This window comes from Acartia tonsa, chromosome 5, assembly GCF_053477335.1.
Source record: "Acartia tonsa isolate MP-2025a chromosome 5, ASM5347733v1, whole genome shotgun sequence".
In the NCBI taxonomy this organism is placed as follows: Eukaryota; Metazoa; Arthropoda; class Copepoda; order Calanoida; family Acartiidae; genus Acartia; species Acartia tonsa.
Genome location: NC_137264.1, coordinates 30,864,142 through 30,889,388, shown reverse-complemented (window position 1 = coordinate 30,889,388; position 25,247 = coordinate 30,864,142). Strand labels below are relative to the sequence as shown.

Sequence of the window (25,247 nt, the reverse complement as noted above, 5' to 3'; positions counted from 1 at the left end):
ATATACATTAAGAAAAAATAGATTACAAAAATTATTAAATAAAGAAAAGTAAAAAATGAACGCATATACTTGCGTTAGCACCTTCTAAAATATAAAAAAAATCGCTGTTTACAAAAAGACTTTTGGTGATTTTGTAAGTTTAGCAAAAATTATCCAAAAGATGACTACTTTCGATCTTTAGGAATGTGAGAGGGGAAAAGTGTAAAAGAGAAAAAAATACACAGGGGGAAAAGTTGTAGTTTAGGGGAAGGATGCGAAGAAAAATATGCGGTTGTCCGCTAAAACTGTCAAGTTATTTTAAAGACAGGGACAATTATGCTGATAATCTGATAGCTACAATTGGGATGAAAAAGAATAGTAATCTGATATACAGTAACTTTACAAATATGTAGAAAATGTTAAGGCAAATATCTTTCTCATGAGGTACAATTTTATGTTTTGTCTGTTAAGATCTTGGAAACCTGCACTGAATGAATTGAATTATTCTTTTTAGGCAAGCTTAATATATGTCTTACAATAGTCATAAGCTTTAAACATACTCAAGTGGCACAACCACTGGTAATAAAATATTGTAATAACAGTTAGACTCTTTTTTTTACGAACGAGCATATTAAGATATATTTTCTTTTAATTTTAAGTATTTCTTGCTTTAGCTATTTTATATTTATTTGATCTGTGTGAACACTAAAATATGCAGCATTTCTGCTTTCTCTAAACTTAATTCAAGAGAGATTAAAATTAGCAAAAAAAATCTTGCTGCCTTGGAATTCATTCATTTATGTTTATTTTATACTTTTCTACAAATATAAACAATTAACAAGTAACTAAATTAAATATTAAAACATACATTATTATTATTATTTATGTTTTTAATTCACATTGAGGTAAATATCTTTTACCGCGGGTCTATCCGCTTGAATCTCAAATCCGTCATTGTTTCTTACATTAAATTTGATCTTAATAAATTCTCATGTTTAAAAAACAAAGACCATTACAATCTAATCTAAAATACTATCTAAGAAATAATAACAAGTATTAAAATTTGGGTAAAACCAGCTTGGGCTTTAAGTTATTCATTTGCTTCGTATTAATAAATAAATATGTAATATCTTAAATGATTTCATGCAATACAAACCTTTGAAGATTTTATGTTTTGAAAATAAACGCAAAAAATCTTATTTTTTCAAATTAAACGAAGTCTAGATATGTATTTTTGAATGATTAAAAATAGATGATCTACTTATATAAATTAGGCCTAGAAATGTGTTTAGGCTTTTTACACAAGAATTCCAAGAATGTAATGGCTTGCCAGTCAAGTAAAAAGTTCTAGCTTCAGGAATAGAGGGAACAGGTAATAAGTTGACAAAAAGAAATAAACATTGTTTAGTCTTTTTTAGGAAACTGACCAAGCTAACTAAATTTGCGTGATTCACTTCACAAAGAGATGCAATTGATAATGAGTATTTATTACATGAAATATATTTTGGAATGATAAAGTAGACTGTTTCTTTTAAATGGGTTGAGAAAGATTTCTAATTGAATGGTTTCTTGTAGGATTATCATCTTTTTTCTTATTATGATCAAACTGAACGATACTCTCATGATATAAGTAAATTATAAAGTAATAAGCTTTTTTTGTCTGTCCCGAAGGATCTCACTAACCGCTGAACCGATACTGTTTTCCGTTACAGTGAAGCTTCTTATAGGTCCTGGGAAGGTTTTCAACTATTTTTGGGGAGGGTGTCTTCACCCCCCTCCCCCCCAAAAATGTTTTTTTACCCTTTTAAAACTAAAATTTAAAATGGGATGAGGTCGACTTTTCCTCCTCCTACCTTTAGTGCCCCTAGAGGCTTCTAGGGGGCGTAGCCGCTAGTAAGTAAAAAACCAATACTCTTTGTTTTACTCCAAAAATTTAAAAAAAAAGGCTATAAATGCATTTACAGCTGAACATTATCAGTAGCTGTAAATCTACCTCATGTAACTACCCCTTTTAGTCCAAATTTCTAATGCCTTTTATGCCTGTTTAGTCCTCAAAGTTTGAAAACTTGTATCAACTATGCTAGGAATTTCCGTTAGTGGATAAAACATTGGGTGTACAATCATTTCCACGAATATGAATTAGAACTTTAAATCACGGAAAGCATACTATTTAAAGCTATCAGAAACCAAGAACCAACATTAACATGCAGAAAGAGATAGGTAATACAATAGCAAAAGTCGAAAATTATTGTGAACCAAATCAAAAGTTTGTAAATATAACGTTTTAGCAGAAGTAATAAAACAGCACAAAACAAGGTCAACAAAAATATGGGCAATGCAGCATAAAAATAAGCATCAATCATTCAGTTTTTAGCTGTATGAAATAAAAAAAAATCTAGTTCAAAAACCCAACGAATTATAATTTTATCTAAATGTAGCTATTTATTAGAACAAAAACAGTATTTGATTTTATATTGTGCATGTAAATTTTTAGTTAATAACGTATGGTATTTTCTTAAAGACGAAATATATCACTGTAAAAACACAAATATAATGCTATTTCCTGCATTTCATTTATGAGCATGTTCTTCAACATTTATAGTTCTGCTATCCATAAAGATAATTTTTTCAAAAAGCTTTAGTAAAAACATTAAAAATATAAAGACAAATTTTTAAAGCTGCAATTACCAAAGCAATAATAGCGGACTTTCATGAATTTAAGATGAAAAATAATACATAAAGTTGCTGCGCTTCTTAGAACCCAAGAAAAAGGTTTAGACAAAATTAACTCACCTCATTTATACCCTCCCCCCGCTCTCTTTCCTGACTCTAGAATGCCCTAGGCCCCCGACATTTTTCCTCTTAGTGAAATATTTTCAATTTCTTAGTTTTTAATAAATCGATTTAGAATATTTTAGGCAATTAATCAAATGTTAACTATAATTATGCATAGTTTTGGTTTTCAAATATCATTTTATTGTCAAAAGTAAAGAAATAATTCATCATAATTTCGTTTAAATTTTGAAGAGAAAAAAATATTTCTCTTTCTTACTTTTGCTTGATTTAAACTAACAACTGATTTAATTTGAAAAAAATATGTCGTAATACCAGCCAATTTAAGAGGAGTATGTCTGTCCTGAATCTGATAAATATAAAAAGGTAGTCCTCCAAAAATATAAAAAAATCACATTTCTTCAGCGGAAAACTGGTTTTTTTAATAGTATTGATTATTTAAAAAAAGTATATTTAAGTATGTAGAACAAATTTTACATTTCAAAATAGACTAACCTTAATTCTCTAAGCAGTTGTTCTTTTTCTTGAATGAGCAAAAGTCTGTCATTGTCTGACTCGAGCTGTCCAGGTGATATTCGCTCCTCCAGGCTGGATAACCTCTGCTGCAACTCCTGCAAGTATTAAATATTTAATTATTAAGTAACATCTAATATTTGAAATAGTGATGGGAATCCGGATCCGGAATCCGAATCCGGAATCCGGAATCCGCCCAATTTTCGGCCAATTTTGGAATCCGAATCCGGATCCGGAATCCGTTTTTTATAGCGGATTCCGGATTCTAAATTGGTAGGCTAAATTTAATTTAAATAGGTTAGAAAATACCAAGCACATTTTTAGGACATACGTAGCACTTAAATTTTTAAATTTACTAATGTGATGTAAATGTTTTAGTTATGCTGGAAGTCAACTCTTTAAACAAATCAAGGCTTCAACCAAGTAACATAGTGATAAATTAACGAAAAAAGCTATCCCTCTGTGACGGACGGCCTTTTAAAATACTGCTAGAATCCGGAATCCGAATCCGGAATCCGCCAAAATTAAGAATCCGGAATCCGCAAGAATCCGTCACTTTTTTTGACGGATTCCTTCAGAATCCGGAATCCGAATCCGGCCCAAAAATTCGACGGATTCCCATCCCTAATTTGAAATATCCTTTTTATTTGTTACTTTCAGGGAACTAAGGGGATAAGAAAATAAAGTATAAATGGAAAACCACATAATTACACCTCCTGTAGATTAAAATTCCTAGTTTGAACCAACCAATCAAAATTTAAGAAATGTACAAGAATCTGTTTGAGATAGAAGTCTGAAATTTCTTGAAGAGATTCATAAATCATCTTCTCTATAAAAATTGATAATTCCATGCTTCGCTACAAATGGATGTTGTCATTATTATGTTATTCCCTGGTCAATTAAAAGATAAAGCTAAAATAGTTTCTAGATGTATCATTTTGTCACATGCAATCACAGAGACAACAATATTAAAAAACAAATTAAGAAAAGTACATGCTCATACTTAAGTAAATACATACCTAAATTTTCACTCATTATGAAACCTTTAAAAAACCTTTACAGACGAAAAATGCAATTTCCTAGCGAGCAGTTTCCCCCTTTTACGCCGGTAAGAAAATTCCAAAATGTTTTTACATAACGTATACCTAACTATCTTTTAAAGATTTAAAATTTGGACACTGCGTACGTATGCAATTCATTTTCTTATCTTTTAAAGTTTAAACAAACATTTTTTATGCATATATTGCCATTTAAGACCATTTTAGCATTTTTGATAAATGCCAATTTAAAATTTAGAAGATTTTTTTTATCAAAATTCTTATTGAATTCTTAAGATTTGACAATTTTGTTAGTTTAAATATAAAGATTAATAAATGAGTTCCTATTGCGTCGCAACAAATACAATTATGTGCAGAGGTAAAATATTTTGAGATATTATTTATTAACACTGATTATAAACATTTCGATGGCTAAATATTATTTTAGGAAGCTATACATTAGTCCAATTAGCCTATTTTTCCTGCCTCCATCAATCCCATTAAAAAACATGAAATAAATAAAAGTTAAAGAAAAGCTTTGTATCATTCCTCATGAACTTTGAAAAAAGCAATAATCTTATTCATAATTCCAAGAATTTATTCTACATCTTCTCATTTATTAATAATGAACGTTCTTACCTTGTATTCAAAATAAATATATTTTTATTAAAATGCACAAAAAAAGTATAAGTTGAAGTTTAAAATCAATTAAACATTTAATGAAAAATTTAAACAAAAAGCTGTAGATTTGTAACCTTAATCTTTTGTTGTTGTTTTGCATGATATATACTTTGTTAATGATTTTAATTTGAAGCTCTACATATTTGGGTTTATTATTAGCTAATCAGAATAATGAATGCGGGTACTTCTGATCTATACCGTATAAAAAAGTCCGTTTGTTCCTTTAAATCTGACTAAATTTTGATCCTTCGAGGGAGGGGACAATGGGCTGTTTATTTTACTAATCCCCAAAGTTTCATAATAACGTTTTCTTATCGTTGGATTAACTACTTCAGGGACTTTTATTGAATTTGATTGGTTGGTTCATAAACTTGAGAGTGAAAACGTTGTAATCTACAGAAATGGTAATTTTGTGATTCATCTTTTGGGATGTACATAAGTTCATAGGCCATTATCGCTTTAGATCCTTGACGTAATGTAATTTTAAGTTAATTCAATGGATTTTAATAGCAACAAACATTTTGAATTATATTTAAAAGGCACAAGTACTAATGTTTTGTAATGTAATGAATATAAAAATTAATTTTCCTTGTTTTTTTGCGTGTGCCCAAATTGAGATGCATTCATAACCACAGGGATATAAAGGTAAGAGACAATGGCCGATAATTTGATGTACATCTCCAATTATGATCCACAATTTACCCCTTCTGTAGATAATAATTAGAGGTTGAAACGTTTGGACACTCAACTTAATGAACCAACAAATCAAAATTCAATTCAAGTCCCCAAAGTTGTTAAGACAGCGAATGAGAAAACGTTGTTATAAAACTTTGGGAAATAGTGTAATAAACAGCCCACTGACCCCTCCCTCCCTGATTCATAACGTTGAATAAAATAATTTGGTTACACCAAATATTGTTGTATTTATATTTGAATGAATATTTAGAACAATAATTTTGGTGAATTTACAATTGGTAGTCATGAATTCAATTATGAATGCTTTGTCTTTTAGAATTTATTAAATAAAAACATAGATAACCAACAGCAAAGCTTGGATGCAAATTGTATTTTAAAACCATAAAAATTAAGATAAACTAAGATAAAGTAATATGAGCGCAAGTCAAATTGGTCTGAGGAATCATCTCGCAAAGGTTTTTGCCGTTACCTTAAACTACGTACGATAAAACCACATTTTCTATATAGCGTTACAGACAGTAGGACAGACAACGACCATGGATTGTAATAAAGTAGCTTCGCTACTAAAAAAGTATTTGATTAATAATGGGTAATTAAATCATTGCATTAACGAACAACTCAAAAGTTTGGTTTGAAAAAATCCTCAAAAATGTTATTTTAATTACGTAATGTTTTTATTTAAAATGAAAACTTTAACGGCTATAAGATAGGGAAGATTATGTCCATAAATAACGCAGCAATAACAACTTTGACATGACTTATCCCAGTCTGCTCTAGTTCCACTTAGACCACTAATAAAATTTTTGAAATGAAAAAAAAAAACAATTTAATGATTTTTTAGGTTATGGTTAGAAGAGCACTGTAGGGGTATTATCCCGTAGGTATAGGTCCTGTCGGTAAAACAAAAATTTGTCAGAAAGCATCAAACAGCAACAATGAAATGGTTACCTGAACATTCCGCCTGGATTCATCATACTGTAGCCGAAGTCTGGCCAGTTCTGCCAGCCTGGCGCCAACTGGAACCATTTCTTCACCTGTCAGGTCAGTCTGACTGGCCATTGATAAGGTTTCAGCCTAAAAAATATTAAACAATTATATAGGTAGGTAACTTCCGAAGGAATTATAAAAAAATGATCTTAAATTTCATTTAAAGTTGGACTAAGAATAATAATTTTTAAGAAAATAAACATTTTTTAAAAATACACTATTATGAAGATATATTTCGATTTTAGTAAATTATTTCCAATTCACTTTGTCTCTTGTAGAAGTGAATTAAGCAATATTAGCTTTGTCGATTTAGAAAATAAACAATTAAGCAATGTACAGTAACAAAAAGTAAAATACAGTCAGTAGATTGCGGAAATAATTTTTTTTCAATGTTGAAAAGCATAAAAAACAGTAGGTAAAAAAGAAAGGTACCTACTGTCTGTATTTTTTTGCTTAACATGATCAGACGAACAGACGTACTTTCTGATAAAACATAAAAAGCTGCTGTTTTAAAAATTAGAAGACTTAAGTATGAAATTAACTTTCTAATATTTACTTCCCTTTGAAGACCAAGAAGACACTTACCGTTGAAATTGGAGGAGCGTCCATGGAGCTATCCGTCACCTCCAGCCTCGTAAGATCTTCCTTGAGACAGGCCAAACTTTTCATTAGCTGAACTTTTTCCTGTTCTCCTGTTACTAGAGATTGCTGGATGTTCTGTAACTCCGACCTGAAATTTCAATAACTCAAATCAAAATCTAAGTACTTACCTATACAATGGATTTATTATTACTTGGATCTGACAACAGATTATCGTGTTCTCGAATAAAGTGAACCTTTTAGCGGGACAAAATAACGATCCACCCCATCACCTCTCTTTACCCCATCCTTTCCTCCCACTAGGTAAACGAACAGACAAATAAACGACAGGGGAAACAGCAACCCAGATTGATGAATATTTCCCCCTGTCGTAATATCCACGTATATACTACATGTACTTTTGTAATTATAATTCAACAAGGATGACAACATCCATAAGTAGCGAAGCATAAACAATTAAATAAGAATTTAGATATTAGTTGACAAAAGCATGTATATTAGGAAAAAATCACGAAACCTTTTCAACATTTGTTTTTAATTTCTTAATATTTATTTATATTTCAGTACTATGACTAACAGACTGACGGTCAAAGTAAATTACATACTGGATGCTCAGAACAACGGGAAATCTAATTTTGATATTTTTAACTACAAAAATTTAAAAAAAACCGAACCCTAAACACCAAAGATATGAAGAAAAATGTGAAAAATACAAAAATAGCCAAAAACCTGCAAAAAGGCAGTCAAACCGCCATTGATGTGTTCTTGAAACGAAAGGAAATTTAATTTTGATATCTATAGCTGAAAAACTTTGGAAATTGGGCCATAAACACCAAAGATATGGAGAAAAATGTGAAAAATACAAAAACAGCCTAAAACCTGCTTAAAGGCAGTCTGGCCGTCATAGTTGTTTTTTTGAAACGACAGGAAATTTAATTTTGATTCTAAATTTATTATAACTGAAAAAATTTTGGAAATCGGACCATAAACACCAAAAATAGCCTAAAACCTGCTAAAAAGCGGTCCTATCGCCATTGATGTTTTATAGTTAATTGTGCTCCTTGATAATGGGAATGTTGTCAAAAAATTTCAGCCTTTTATCTTTTATAGGAGCCGAGAAAATCACGTTTCCCCCAAACTAAGACGGACAGACGGGCATTTCAAATTATAGAGTAGCTTCGCTACTAATAATAATGCTATGCAACTTTTGAGTGAAATTTTTATTTGAGCATATTAGACGGCAAATAGGAAATAAGAGGAATAATGTAGTTTTCAAAGTATGATTATCTGGAAATCACATCTGTATGCAGTGATTTAACCTCTATAAAGTGTCGTATTTTTATCAATTAAAAACCAACTCGACATATTTAGTAATCCAAAAACTCGATGTCGATATTAAGTTTTAATTAATAAAAAAAACAATAATGAATTGTGTTTACCTAATTGCTAAAGCTTCTTCTGGTGTTAACCCTCGTCCCATCTCAAATTTTGTATTTACACTGAAAAAAAAATTAAATTAAATAAAAGTTGAAAAATGATCTTGATTAATATTGTTTTAGATAGGTAGTAAACTAGAAAAATTCCCAATATTCAGTTTTATTTGTTTAATTAAGGATTAGGTATGATATAATAATGCAAATGTATTTTAACACAGGGATCTAAAGGGATAAGGAAATGGACGATAAATTTATGTACATCCAAATGATAATTCATAAAATTTCCCCTTTGTAGATTACAATTAATGGTTGAAACGTTTGGACTCTCAACTTAATGATCCCATAAATTAGAATTTACTGAAGTCCCAAAAGTTGTTAAGCCAACAAATGAGAAAACACTATTATGAAACTCTGGAGACTAGTGTAATAAACAGTTCATTGTCCCCTCTCTCTCTGATTTTAACAAACAAGTCTGACATTTTTAAGTTGATTTATTTCAAAACTTTGAAGACAGAAATTGGAAAAAATATATTTCTTTGTCCATTGTTGATTGATGTTATTTTGAAATTAAGTTTCTATTCATTACTTTGTTTACAAAACAGTAAGTTAGTAACAACATTAACTGTAAAAATATGAAGGAGGTCTAAAATTCAATGAAATACACTTCATCATTGCAATTTCTTTTTAATTCAAAAAAAATTAAATACCAAGAATTATAGAATAAAAAAATTAAAGTAATGTTATATTGGGTAGCCCACCATAGGATAGGCGTAGGAAAAAATTAACCCCACTCATTTTTCAATTTATTTTAGAAATAAGGGGGGAACTGGGGCGGGAGGGTTGAGTGCTCGACATGCACTTTGTGTGAAAGCACAAATAAAATGTTTAAAAATTAAAAACCAAAGTGCACTTGATCTGATGGCTGCCAAACAAAGTGTCACAGATTTAAACAATTTATGGCCGTGAGTAAAGCAGATAAAAAGTAAACAAATGATCCCATTAATTGTGTTGGAAGGTGTCTGCCTCCCAGTTAATCAATGTAAATCAAGATAATTATTATCCAATTGGAATCTTTCAAACAGCTATGGAACATTCATAGAGTTTTTTATTTACAGTAGGAAATCTACTCAATAGTTCCAAATGTCCAAATGTTCGTCTGTTAGTAAACTAATTTAACATTGACTAAATAGTTCACATTTTCTTTATGTATAAAATGCCAATTGGGGATTTCTATTGCAGAAATATGATTATCTTGGTTGATATCCTATCCTTATATAAAGGCATCAGGATGGCTGTCTGTCTGAGTCGCTAACCACTGAACCGTATGGTTCTCCTTTACGTCTCTGTTAAGATCTCGCTAACCACTAAACCAATTCAGTTCTCCTTATATTGTGGCAAAAAAGGTTTTAGGTTATGCCATCGAAGTTGTAGTGAAGAATCAAAATGTAGAGAAACTGATTTTATACATGTTGTGATGATTTCAATACACTCTTTTTCTTTCCTAGTGTTTGGTTATAAAAATCCAAAGCTATGCTACTTACGGATGTGCGCATCCTAATTTTTATATATAATGATTTTGCAATGTTGACATACCAGTTTCAAATCAAATATTTAATCTGATATCATGTAATATAACTATTAGGGAGTCCAACAATGATAAAAATCAAGTATTGACAGAACATCATGAAAAACTGTTGACCATCTGAAATCTGGTTTCTATTGCGCCAAAAATATGTTAAAAGTGCGAAGCTACTTAAAAATTTACTGCTGTTGTGTTTTTTTTAATATTAAAACTTACTTATTTAAAGTCTCCACTCCTTTGCTCTTGTACTCGACCTCTGAATGGATGTTCGCCAGTTCCCGTCGGAGCCGTTGAACCCGGGCTCTGGCGTGAGCCACGTCCGCCTTCAGCAGGTCGGGGTCGTACTTAGTGCTCGTTGTTGAGGTCGTAGAATTTACTAAAAAATATATTAAAATCAAATTCTTTCAGCAATTGGTTGTTGGTATGGATTTAGAATCGTGGATATTGTGAGAGATTCTCGCATCATACGCTGATAAAAGATTTCTGCCAGCTGGCTAATATAACGATACCCCTCCTCCCTTTGACTTTACCCCTATATATTAAAATATATTTTAAAAACATTAATATGTTTTCTTTTTCTTTAAAAGATGAAGAATAAACACTAGTAGATAAAAGTATACCTTATAATTTAGCTAATCTTCTTTTAAACTAACAATAACCACAAATAAAAATAAAACTTACATGAAAGATTAGAACCATTTTTTGCATAGTTGTTAATTCCTCCACCAGATGCCGTGCTGTTAGCTGTGCAGGCAGCTGCGTACCGACTGTACCACAAGACCACACAATCAATTTTAGTGCATTTCTTTTAAATCAATAAAGGCGCGTTTACTTTAAAGTATGACAAAAAAGGTTTTGTGTTTAAAAGGAATTTGTAAATAGATTTCCAGTATAACTTCGAAACCGATTAACATACGCTGGATTTGGATTAGAACTGGTTCCCAACCATACTGAAAAATCATGTAGCGTATCTTAATTTAGACACTTTTCAACGAATAAAAAATAAAATCATAAAATTATTGTCAGTTTTGTTAGCCCGGGTCTTCAAACCCTCGGGGCTAACAAAACTTGATTTAATATTACAATTTTTATTTTACTGTCTGTGGAAAGATGTCTTTAATACGATACGATGAATATTTTAAACACAAAACATAGTTTTACCCTTGCTTTACCAAATGTCTTGCACCTAACAAGTAAGTTATAATATGTCTACCACCAACCCTCAAAAAGCAAATATAAAATATTTTTCTTCTTTTAAAGCAAAAAGTCAAATCATTAAAAGATTAAGGGGGGGGGAAGTTCTGCCACTTTCGCGTAAACAGTGTGCAGTGGACTAGGTATTGATTTTAGATTATAGGTTATTTAGGATAAAAGTTTACTTTTGGGTATTAGTTCACGTATATTTAATAATTTTTTGAATAGGTCTCCAGGTTCAGGTGCTGCAGGCTGGAAGGTCGTTTCTGGACAGGTAAAAAAATTAAAAATTTTTTGTTTGAAGAGTTAGAGAGCAACTTATGAAACAAAATATGCTTCTTTTTGAATGTTATTATCATATCTGCAGAAAAAATTAAATTCGGCCTCCAGGTTCAGGTGCTGCAGGCCTCCAGGTACACTCTGGACAGGTAAAAATTAAGTTTTCTTATTTGAAGAGTTAGAGGTACACTTATTTAACCAAATATGCATCTTTATGGATGTTATCATCATATTTGCAGAAAAATTTAAAATTGGCCTCCAGGTTCAGGTGCTGCAGGCCTCCAGGTACACTCTGGACAGGTAAAAATTAAAATTTCTTATTTGAAGAGTTTGATGTACACTTATTTAACCAAATATGCATCTTTTTGGATGTTATTACCATATTTGAAGAAAAAATGACAATCGGCCTCCAGGTTCAGGAGCTGCAGGCCTCCAGGTACACTCTGGACAGGTAAAAATTAAAAACATTTATTTGAAGAGTTAGAGGTACACTTATTTAACCAAATATGCATCTTTTTGGATGTTATTACCATATTTGAAGAAAAAATGACAATCGGCCTCCAGGTTCAGGTGCAGGCCTCCAGGTACACTCTGGACAGGTAGAAATTAAAATTTTGTATTTGAAGAGTTAGAGGTACACTTATAAAACAAAATATGCATCTTTTTGGATGTTATTACCATATTTGAAGGTAAATTGACAATCGGCCTCCAGGTTTAGGTGCTGCAGGCCTCCAGGTACACTCTGGACAGGTAAAAATTTAAATTTCTTATTTAAAGAGTTAGAGATACACTTATTAAACCAAATATGCAACTTATTGGATGTTATTACCATATTTGAAGGTAAATTGACAATCGGCCTCCAGGTTCAGGTGCTGCAGGCCTCCAGGTACACTCTGGACAGGCAGTTATAATATTTTTTGATACTTTTTGATTTGGACACCTTACCTGGATCCTGGTGACCACTGGCGACTGCTTGTGGCCGCTGGCAAGGTAAATTCCAATAAAGGTAATATTTGATATTTGGTAGAAGAATCCACTGTGAGGGAAGATTGACGTTTTTAGAAATAAACAGGTTGAGTTACGAGACTGGACATAAAGTTAAAGCTCAGATTGATTTTAATGATTTAAATGTAATATCTTGTATTTTGCATCTTAGCTTGAGGAATTTTCATTTGCTCATGATTTAAAATTATTTTCTTTAGGTCTGTTTACACAATTCTTATCATTTTTATGCATGCATACAAGTGAATGGGTAAGTACTAACTTTATCAATTTCTTATCAATATATTTGCATTTACAGGCAATCTGGGTATTCATGGTTAATTTTTTCTTTAAGTTGAGGGTAATACTATTTCTTTAACATACAAATTAAATGAATTTTCCTCAAGACTCCACGATTCTGATATAAATAATACAGGACATAATATATCTGTCCATAAGATTGGCAATAGATTTTATGTAAATGATGATAGTCGTCCAATCTATGAGGTAGATGTTGATTATATTAAAAAACATGTAGTTTTACTTGTTGTTGAAAAAAATGAAGTACTTTTTGAAATAGATGATTTGTTAGAGATAGTGAATCAGGATTGAATTGCTCTTCCCTATATACTAACTTTACATTCTCTTGGTAATGAATAAGTATGATTTGACAATTTTTATTCATATATTCTAAATATAAAGTATTAAGATAAATAAATCTAGTCTGTTGATTAAGCAGTATTTTGTTATATAATGTATTTGTATGATTTGACAAGTTTTTTTTATATTCTAAATACAAAGTATTAAGATACAAAAATCTAGTCTTCTAGTTAAGCAGGATTTTATTAAATAATGTATTTCTTTTTGATAATGTAAGTTGTACATATTTTAAAAAAGATAATTTGATCTGTAAAATATTTTTTTCAGAGTTCTAAAATGAAGAAAAATTTATTGTTCACTGGAAATAAGTAAATGACGAAAGTTATGTGAATATTATTTAGGATAACATTGCAAATTTTATGCTCTAATTTTTTATATAAAGTTTCTTTTCTATTTCTACATAGTATACCTTTCTTTTAAATAAAAGATTACACATTTGATTTACCTGTCCAGCAGGCTCTTGGAGGCCGCCTACAGCCTGTCTGGAGCCTTAAATGCTATATTATACTAAATTATTATAATTTAGCCATTTTCTTTTTAGAAACCATTCCTATAAATTCAAAAATAACCATTTAGGATTTTTTAACTGGCTACCAACAACCAGCAGTCAACAGGATCCAGGTAAGGTTTCCAAATTAAAAAGTATTAAAAAATATTTTATCTGCCTGTCCAGAGTTGACCTGGAGGCCTCCAGTACCTGAACCTGGAGGCTGATTGTCAATTTATCTTCAAATATGATAATAACATCCAAAAACACGCATATTTGGATTAATAAGTGTACCTCTAACTCTTCAAATAAGAAATTTTAATTTTTACCTGTCCAGAGTGTACCTGGAGGCATGCAGCACCTGAAACTAGAGTCCAATTTGAATTTTTTCTGTAAATATGATAATAACATCCAAAAAGATGCATATTCAGGGCGACCACCGCCTTTTTTATATTAATATTGAAAATAACGTATTACAAAAAAATTACAATGAACACAATAACGTACATTTTTTGTAAAAATAACGTACAATAACGTACCATAAAACACATATACATCTATAATACAAAGTAGCTTGATGTCTGTCTGTCCGTCCGTTTATAGCTTAAGATCTCAGTAACCACTGAACCGATCGGATTCTGCTCTTACCTACTGGTCCTGTGGTGGTTTTAGGCTATTTTCTTGGGGGGTGGGACACCCCAACCCCCCCAAAAACCAAAAATTCCCCTCCCCTTTTTTTTGCAGAACATTTCCTTGGTCCTTTTACGAATTTTACCTAAATTTTTTTTATCACCTCTTGGGGGCAAAGAGGCTAGGGGCGAAGCCGCTAGTCTATAATACAAAGTAGTACGATGTCTGTCTGTCTGTCTAAGCTTAAGATCTCAGTAACAACTGAACCGATTGGGCTCTACTCTTCAGGGAATATACCTACTGGTCCTGGGATGGTTTTAAGATATTTTCTTGTGGGGTGGGACACCCCCCCCCCCCAAAAAAAAAATAAAAAAATTGAAAACACCCCCCCTAAAAAAAGATTTCTTTTAAAACTGAATTCAAAAAAGGAAAATTCGACTACCTCGCCCCCCCCCCAAAAAAAAATTTTTTCTTCACCCCAATTTTTTTTTTACTTTTTCTTTATAAATCTAAATAACACCTCTTGATTAAACCTCTTGGGGCAAAGCCCCTAGAGGCTAGAGGCGAAGCCGCTAGTATATCTATAATACAAAGTAGAACGATGTCTTTCTGCTAGTATTTATAGAAAGTAGTATACATTATATCAACTTTTGGATTCAAATTAAGGAAAAAACCCTTTAACTATAAAATATCAACATCATATTCTACATTTTGATTTGAAAAAAATCACAGTTGTTTAAATTTCTCATTTACATAATTTATGTCATGTATAAATATGGGAAGACATAATTGAAAGTTTATGTAAATTACATTAAATCTTTAAATGGCGCGACAAGCGCGCCGGAAATTTTTCTACCCCCCTGAAATCTGTTTTGGGTGTTAACTACCTCCCCTAAAAAAATTTACCCCAATTTAATCATGTAAATAGTACCAACTAATAATGAGGGTTATATTCATTTATTTAAGTACGATTAAATATTCCAGCATCTTCGCCCCTAGCCTCTAGGGGCATCGCCAAAAGAGGTATTGTAAAGTTTTTTTTAAAGGGAGTTTCCACCTCACTTACTTTTTATATTTTACAAAAAGAAAAAGAATATTTTTTTTGGAGGGGGGGATTCTTTGCCTAAAACCACAACAGGACCAGTAGGTATATTACCTGAAGAGTAGAACCCAATTGGTTCAGCAGTTACCGAGATCTTAAGCTTAAGAAAGACGAATAGATAGACAGACATCGTTCTACTTTGTATTATAGAAAGTAGTATCTCATTCCTATTAGTACAAGAAAACATAAATATCAACTAAAAAAATATCTTGCTAACTGATGAACAAATATGATACTCTTTTAAAGTTTAACTTATGTCCTAATAAGGTTTGTAATTAGTTTAGAGGATTTTTTTTTTATATTTACTGAAATGCTTGATTGGGTTGAGTTTTTTTTTATTTTATAGAAGCTTCACTATGACGTCATAAATCCCAGGATAAATTGGTAAAATGGCGCGAAGCGCGGAGAAATTCTTTTGTAGTTTTTATGAAATACAAATACATTAATGATTACTAATACTAATCATACATTACAGAAAAACGTACAATAACGTATGCTAAAATGTTCATATTGTACACAAAAATCAATAACGAACAAAAACGTACCAAAAAACCTAAAAATGGTGTTCAATATGAACATATTGAACATAACGTACATAGTGGTCACCCTGCATATTTGGTTTTATAAGTGTACCTGTAACCCTTTAAATAATTTTTTTAAATTTTTACCTGTCTAGAATGGATCTGGAGGCCTGCAGCACCTGTACCTGGAGGCCGAATATCAATTTACCTTCAAATATGATAATAACATCCAAAAATACGCATATTTGGTTTAATAAGTTTACCTCTAACTCTTTAAATATTTTTAAAAAAATTTTTACCTGTCCAGAATGTACCTGGAGGCCTGCAGCACCTGAACCTGGAGGCCGATTGTCAATTTACCTTCAAATATGGTAATAACATCCAAAAAGATGCATATTTTGTTTTATAAGTGTACCTCTAACTCTTTAAATAAGAAATTTTGATTTTTACCTGTCCAGAGTGTACCTGGAGACCTGCAGCACCTGAACCTGGAGGCCGATTGTCATTTTTTCTTCAAATATGGTAATAACATCCAAAAAGATGCATATTTGGTTAAATAAGTGTACCTCTAACTCTTCAAATAAGAAAACTTAATTTTTACCTGTCCAGAGTGTACCTGGAGGCCTGCAGCACCTGAACCTGGAGGCCGATTTTAAATTTTTCTGCAAATATGATGATAACATCCATAAAGATGCATATTTGGTTAAATAAGTGTACCTCTAACTCTTCAAATAAGAAAACTTAATTTTTACCTGTCCAGAGTGTACCTGGAGGCCTGCAGCACCTGAACCTGGAGGCCGATTGTCATTTTTTCTTCTAATATGGTAATAACATTCAAAAAGATGCATATTTGGTTTAATAAGTGTACCTCTAACTCTTCAAATAATTTTTTTAAATTTTTACCTGTCCAGAGTGTACCTGGAGGCCTGCAGCACCTGAACCTGGAGGCCGAATTTAATTTTTTCTGCAGATATGTTAATAACATTCAAAAAGAAGCATATTTTGTTTTATAAGTTGCTCTCTAACTCTTCAAACAAAAATTTTTTAATTTTTTTACCTGTCCAGAAACGACCTTCCAGCCTGCAGCACCTGAACCTGGAGACCTATTCAAAAAATTATTAAATATACGTGAACTAATACCCAAAAGTAAACTTTTATCCTAAATAACCTATAATCTAAAATCAATACCTAGTCCACTGCACACTGTTTACGCGAAAGTGGCAGAACTTCCCCCCCCCTTAAGTTATAATTAGAGAATTAAGTTATAATTAGGGTTTGAGCCTTATAAAAGTATTACCTAACCTAATTCATATCAGTATCCATTACCAAAAAGTTAAAAATTATTTATATTGGTACCTAATAAGTTATTTAATTAAAAATTTTATTTATGCATAATAATATTTCATCAGTGTTATTTGTTAACATGCATATTGAATAAATGTTACTTTCTTTTTCGAACCAAGTCCATCTGTCTATAAATCCATCTAAAATGTATTAAAAATCATGCTAGTAATGTTAAAAATGTAATCCCTGCCTTGCATATGATGTCATCCTTGTTAGCTCAATTTGTCATTTTAAAATTCAAGTTTCCCCTTTCCTACTGATTCTCCTAGCCAGCAAAAAATTATGGCTTGAAACCAACCATTGGTAGATTTGAACAATACATTTCTGTCACAAATAAAAATAACAAGGATGACAACATTTTTAAGTAACAAAGCACAACAAAACATGGTTAATGGTCATAAAAATGAGGGAGAAAGAAAAGAGGCTATATAAACCCTTGTGAATAAATGTCTTTTGTAGCATGACCAAAATCATAACTAAATTTTCATTGTAATAGAGAATCTTCATAAAAAATGTCGGTTGTGTATCTTAGATAGAAGCCAAGAAAATCACCTTTCCCCCCCCATAAAATCTGCGAGATTGACATTTTAATTATAGAGTAGATTCGCTACTTAAAAACCTACATAGGCATCCAAAAACAAGACTGCTACTGAATAGTAAAAGGTGTTCATTAAAAGCAACATAATCTTGAAAAAATTGTGGCTATTTCAGCATAGGTAAGACTGAGCAAATGCAAAAGCATTCAAATCTTGCTTTAAAGCTCCCATCAAATCTCCTAATCGTCTTATATAAAGCTTATTTAATGACGCAGCTATCCCACCAACCTCATTATTGCGGCGCTACCTTTTTTAAGTACATTATATGGACATGTTGGTGTGCGCCCACTCGCCAAGTTACATCATATTAACAATACATCTTATCTTTCAAACATACAACACATTCTTTAACAAATAAATTTCAACAGGGATATGGCAATCAACGGTAAATCAATCTGTCCCCGAATTCTACTAAAAAAGTGTGATCCAAGTATAAAAATACTTGATGAAAATGATTAATAATAGATTCGTTATTGTCCTAACCTCCCAGAGTTTAGAATTATTGTATTAGTACCTAGGTACCTAATTATTGATTAAGGCCTGAATTAAACTGATTTTTTTTGTGGAGAACTCAATCTAATTAATTTGATTAGGTACTTGATGAATATCTTTGTTAGAGATATGTACTGATATGTAGTAAGAATACCTATTCAAACATTAATTCTTTTTTTTTAAATTTTCATATCAAACCTTAAATAAGAAATTCGTACAATATATCATGTTGGGCAATATTATTCCAATCACATGTAAAAACATTAACACCCCCCCCTACAAAAAAAAACTATTTTAGTTTTGAAGGGAAAAACGTACCCGAGATGCTTTATTAAGGGTTGATTGTATAAGGTTTATGAGAGCTTCCGCAGGGTTAGAGGTTTCAACAACAAGGTCAAAAAAGGGATCTAGAAAATTCCAATAATACATCAGTAAAATTAAATATTGAATGTTTTCTCTGTGTTGAGTAAACAAGTTTTAAAAATATTTTGTTATCTTTTGCTGCAAGTTCAAATTATGATCTCATTCATAAAGAATTTAACATTAATAGTAATGTATGTTTTTTTATTCTATTATTGGCGCTATGTTGTTTGTCTTATAGTTGAACATTTTTATAATTATTAAATTATGTCTAACTTTATAAGTTGCGATGCTACTCTTGTTTTAACGAACAAGAAATTGCTTGAAAAAAAAAAGCTATCAGCCAAATTCTAATTTTAAAATTTTGTTAACGTGTTATTTCAAGGTACTCTACTTGAAAACGTAATTTTCCTAGTTATTGCAATTTGTTATCATACTTTGTTTAGTAAAAGGTAAATTACTTTGACTTTATTTTATACAAGACCAAATGACCAAACATGCTTTTTGAGGGTTAATAGCTAGATATTATTATGCTTTTATTGGTAAAGCATCTAGTAAAGATCAAGTACTAACACCTATTAGTGATTAAAAATAATATATTTAGCTCCATTTTACAATTTTAGTGAATTTTCCCCTTTGTGGAATGTTTAAATCTTTAAAAAATAATATGATGTGCATAAGTGTGTGTGTGTGTGCTCCCGTTCCTATTGGCATATAGCAGTTCATTTTCATAAATACAGCTGCTCTGGCTTCTATTCAGCACATCACTGGCGCCTGACCGTATGGACGGAGCCGGCGAAAGCAGCGGTCGGCCAACCCCACCAGGACTTGGCGGAATCGGCGAAACTGGCGGGTGCGGAGGAGGTAAAGGGGTGCTGCAGGTGGCCGCACGGGTCAGCTGCTGCAGGTTGCAATAGTCTGGAAGGTCGGGCGAGTGACAGCCAGGCGGTAGCGGCGGACCCATCTTGTACTGGTGGTTTGTGTGATCTGAGACAAATTTTAATTGGCGTAAAAAAGACAATAAAACGGGTGCTTTTAACGCCAAGGCACTGCCATATTAATTAAAAAAACTTACTCACTTGATATTAAAAATCATAAAGTATCCCTTTAAAAATCTTATTTGAAAAGAAAGTCTGATCTTTAAAATGTTATTTAATATGCCATGCCATTGAAACATGCTTCGAAATCAGCATTGGAATTTTTGACCTGTTTAAAAAAGTGAATAATTTTAGTTACATGCTTTTTATAACCCTGCTCTAATTAATATAATTTAATTTTTATTATAATTGAAAGATATTTATCTTACTATCATGCATTTTTACATGGCTCATTCTTTAAATAGGCATTCTTGTCTATTTTATAGTCATAAATTTAAAAAAAGAGTGGGAGGGTAGCATTTTTCCCCATACGTGCCAAAATTACCTATGTTTCTAAATAACTCTTATAATTAACATAAAATAAGTTTTTTGGTATATTAACTACCTAGTATATGTTTGAATTATAAACCGGGGGAAAAAAAGAGTTCTACCACCGTTAGAGAGTCAAATTACAAAGAAATTTTTACTCTTTTTTTAAGTGTCATTTTACAAAGATAATTTAAACACATTTGGTGAGCAATGCCTACTCCCACCCCTTCTAATAATAGCAATTTTCATTAAAAATAATTTAGAATCTATAACAATAAAACCCATGAAAAATCGTGACAAATAAAGATAATATAGAATCCAAACCATTAAGTAATATTAAAACAGCCATAATAGCCATGATATTTGCTTCAAAATTGCCCCATGCCCCAAACCAATATAGTGAGATAATATTAATATTCAAAGCGCTGTGTTATACATATTTTAAAGTTGTTATAAAAGGTCAAGTAACAGAATTTTAATTAGACCATGCATATGATTCACTTAACTTTACAAGTAAATTAAACGTTCGAATTAAACTCTTCTTTATCACAATCAAAATACTTTGTACTAAAGACTAATTATAATAATTTGTATCAAAATTCTGTCATTTGACCTTTATTACAGAAGAGAAAGGACAATAGAAGATAAATTTATCTACATCCTCTTATTATCAAGCTACCAAGAGTAGAAATTCATAAATAAGAATTTGGATGAAGATTAATTTATCTTTAAATGTCTCTTTACCGCTTTCAACTTTCAACTGTTAAATGTTTTGGGTACTTACAGCTGGTGTTGGAAGCATGAATAGAGGAGAGGGTGGAGTTCAGGTGTCTAAACTCATCTTGGGCTAGGCTAAGCCGAGCCTCCTTGATGCTAGCAAGCTCCTTCTTGTTCTAAAATAAATACATAGTTATGTAGATAGATAGCTAAAAAGATAGATAATTGGCTAGCTTTAATTTATAATTGTAAGCTAAGATATTAGCTTTTTTTTAAAAAAAGTTACAGTATGTCTTTCTATACCGTAAGAACTCGTTACTCTGGACTGATCTGACTATCTCTTGATATAAAGTTTATTCCAGATCTCTATTTCAAAATTATTTTTGGGGTAGTTACCTTACCCCTGACGAAAAAAAGTCCATAATAAAAAGGCCCACATCCATTTTTTTTTAAATTCTTATTTTTAAACTAAATTGAAAATGGGTGAGAATGAGGGAATCGATCACTCCCCCTTTAGATAAATAAAGCAACTTATCAATATTTTTATAGAATATTTTATCATAATATCAAGAAGTTCCTTATTATTAAAACAGTTTAAATATTTAGCAATTAAAATATTTTTATGTTTGACATTTCCTTGTTATACAAAGAGCAAATATAACACATTACAATCAAATGAATCATAGCCAGGGAGGTAAGGGATATTGGGCTGTTTATTACACTAGTCCCCAAATTATTATATTAACGTTTCTAATTCGTTGGCTTTTACTGAATTTTAATTGGTTGGTTAATTGATTTGAGTGCCCAAACGTTTTAACCAATACTTGTAATCTACAGAAAAGGCAATTCTGTGTATTATCATTGGAAATGCATATCAATTTGTCTTATCCCTTTATATCCCTGCTCTCTCTACCTCTCTGTTTAAACAAAAACATTTAGTATCAAGGAGGATTTGACTTCCAAACTGTTTTTATTCTACAAATTCAAAACATCAAATAATTTATGGATTGATAACAGCGTACCCCCTCTTTAACCAAGAAAGTCTGTATTTCAAACAGTCCTTAAAAGTATTAAATCAGAAATAACAATTTTTTATATAACAAAAGTATCATGGTCAATGATTCATCACACAGACCCTAGTATAGTTTTATAGTATTTTTCTGCCCACCTCTTATTGCCCGAAGATGCTAGAGGCGCAGTCGCTAATTTATTATACAACTTACTATGCTTTAAAAAATCGATAATTTGCCAACATAAAGATAAATACATCAATTTTTGAAACACAAAGAAAAAATTGGAAAATAAAATGTTCTTTGTTTCAAAACATGTTTTTATCTATAATAGATATATCTACCTAATATATTTTTTTATGATGCTTATCAAAAAAAACTATCCTTCCTTTATTTGATGTCCTTTTGAACAAAGAGATTTTTTCAGAATCTTATTTTGTTTTGATAGTTTATTAATAATATGAAACCAAAATACAAAATCATTAAGATACTTAAAGGAAATTTGCAAGAAATTCACCGATGTAACTGCTGAAAGACTGCCACAAGTAGACCAAATACCCCAATATGAAAACTTATGCTACAAGAACAAAAAAGTTGCACGCATTTGAAATTGATATTTTAGAAAGATGAAAATTTTGAAAGTTTTCCAGTACTGCTGATAGAACTTTTTTGTTATTGAAGCCGAATGATTCATATTTGGTGTATTTAGTCTTCTTGTGGCAGTCTTTCAGCAGTGAAAGCAGTGTATTTCTTGCAGGCTTCCTATAAAAATTAAAATCAAGAATAACAATTAAAATTAAAAATAAGCTTTTATACGTCCTTTTGAATATCTACTTTTTATTGTAGATAGCATACAGTTGGTCTAACAAATACTAATTTTAGATTTACTGGCTCCACAGCTAAATACCAAGAAACTCATAGGTAATAGTACGCAACTTGAGAAAATAAGAGGATACATTTGGAATAAATCAAGGATAAAGGATCTAGTAAAAAAACAGGAATCTTAAGGGATAAGACAATATATGATTCATTTTTGAACACATCCAATAATTTTGAAATTCGGATTCTAAGTGCTATTGCGCATTGATTACGAGATGGTTGCATTACCCCCCGCCCCCTTTTTTTATTGACAAAAACACAGTGTCTTAAAGCAGTTTTCCAAACATTTAGGACAGAAAAAAATTAACCATTTTCAGTGAAGCGATGATTTAAATATTATAACAAGAAATAAACATTTAATAAGAGTTTTTACATTTCTCTTTATTTACCAAGATCTTAAATGACAACACAACAAATTAACATTTTCTGATTTGTCATTCCTCTCTTCACCTTGAAAAGACCAAATTATCCTTTTTTCTTCCAGTTTTAGGAATTTATTTTATTTTGTGTGTACTTAAATGCCAATTAGGAAATACTTTAACAACTTGAATGTTGATCAATTTATTTTTATTTTGCTTTGAAAATACTTTTTTGTAATTGTTTTGTGTCCTAATCACTTTGAAGGACATCTTAACAAAATCTTTGATTGTACGACCTTACTTAGATGTCCTAACTGTACAGTAATTAGTTTCACGTTAATCGTTATGATTTTCATATCTAACATAGCAGAAATAAGACTCTAATTATAATATAGTTTGGGCCAGGATTTCAATCATACCACCAACCAGACAACTAGCAGAATTTATTTACCTCAAGGTCTTCCTGTGCAGTGGTGAGATATTGACGGAGCATCTCCTCTTGCATGGCTCTCCACTCCAGCCGAGGGTCTGTATTCTGCACTTGTTCTAAAATATTTATTTATTAGAATATACCCCCCATAATCCAGCCTTGGGTCTGTATTCTGCACTTGTTCTAGGATAATAATTATGTATTAGAATATACCCCCCATATTTCGGTCTTGGATCAGTATTCTTCACTTATTCTAAAAATGTCTATCTTGGCGAGAAAAAGCAAAAACAGACATGGCGGTTTTTGGCGGCAGTTCTTCTGTCTTTCTTTTCACATCCCCACTATGAACTTCATTGAAGCAACTGCCTTGCTAAATTTTTAGTCTTTTTTTACTCCACTGTGATTTTAGTTTAGTTGCAAAAAGTACCTTATCCGCCCCCCACGTCACTAAAAAAGTGTACATTATTGATGAAAAAGTTGTACTTACTATCGACATGGTTGACAAAGTAGACGCCTCTGTAGTCAATGATTTGTTCCCAGCCCACGGGCAGCTCGTCACCAACACAATCAGCAAAACTAGCTGGCTTAGTCAAACTGAAATAAATACAACGATGTTATTTTTAGCAAAACCATGAGATTTAAAAAAAAGTTTTGTTAGGTATCAATGATAATCCGTCCATGAACAAGAAATATAGACATTTGGATACACAATTATATACCTAGTTATTAAGTAGTTGCGTTGCTTAAAAAAGTTTTATTACGGTTGAGAATTCATTCTTGAAGAAAAAAGGGGTTTCACTTATCAAGAAGATAAGTTCTAAATAAGAATGATAAGAAATAGAGCTTGTAAAGGAAATGTAAAAATAAGGATGGCTGTATCCAAATAGTAGATCAGCTAAATTTTAAATGTAAGTATCCAGAGGTTTTAATTTTAGGAAATAGCATTTTTTCCAGTTTTTAAAAAATCAGTTTCTACTTCTCATTAATACCTATGACATACTAATTAATATATTTTGCAGACAGGACCTACATAGACATGGCATACATATAAACTAAGTTGTTGAGCAGATACGCTCTTAAAAAAAACGCAACGACTCTACCGGAAGAAACATGATCAAGGGGGGTGGGGGGGAGTTACTCAACCTTAATTCCATTCTAATTTTACACAAAAAAAATATACTTTTTCCGTTACAATTCACAATTTTGGGTAACATGTAAAAAATATAATAAACACCAACAAAAAATGCTACTGAAACCCTATTCTTTTAAAAAGTCGAATGTTAGGTATTTTTTTAAGGAAAGGCTTTTTTTCTACAATTTGAATATCCGTTGGTAGACTATGGCTTTTTTATACTAGTGGTTTCGCCCCAGAAAGTATTATACTTTGTATCTCCCAACCTCCTTATTTAGATAAAAAAAAAACTTTCCTGAAAACCAATGAGAGCCTTTCATGAAATTATCAAACCGTACATACAGACTTACATCCTGGTACTTCA

General features: G+C 31.3%; 1 protein-coding gene across 3 annotated transcripts in view; it reads right to left on the bottom strand.

The window, feature by feature from the left end:
- kibra (WW and C2 domain containing protein kibra) overlaps nucleotides 1–25,247 on the bottom strand; it is a 58,886-nt gene that overhangs the window by 17,461 nt on the left and 16,178 nt on the right. For 2 of the 3 annotated variants that reach the window (XR_013879798.1, XM_080161281.1), the window contains exons 2-11: nucleotides 24,239–24,345; nucleotides 23,773–23,867; nucleotides 21,141–21,249; nucleotides 19,657–19,937; nucleotides 10,986–11,073; nucleotides 10,521–10,680; nucleotides 8,726–8,785; nucleotides 7,272–7,416; nucleotides 6,648–6,773; nucleotides 3,268–3,383 (exon numbers count right to left, since the gene is read on the bottom strand). Coding sequence is in view for 2 of the 3 variants with exons in the window: in XM_080161281.1 (XP_080017407.1) it covers nucleotides 3,268–3,383; nucleotides 6,648–6,773; nucleotides 7,272–7,416; nucleotides 8,726–8,785; nucleotides 10,521–10,680; nucleotides 10,986–11,073; nucleotides 19,657–19,937; nucleotides 21,141–21,249; nucleotides 23,773–23,867; nucleotides 24,239–24,345 (1,287 nt within the window). In the remaining variant the exon portion in view is untranslated. The remainder of the gene's footprint in view (nucleotides 1–3,267; nucleotides 3,384–6,647; nucleotides 6,774–7,271; nucleotides 7,417–8,725; nucleotides 8,786–10,520; nucleotides 10,681–10,985; nucleotides 11,074–19,656; nucleotides 19,938–21,140; nucleotides 21,250–23,772; nucleotides 23,868–24,238; nucleotides 24,346–25,247) is intronic. The other variant, XM_080161282.1, reaches the window with a different exon arrangement.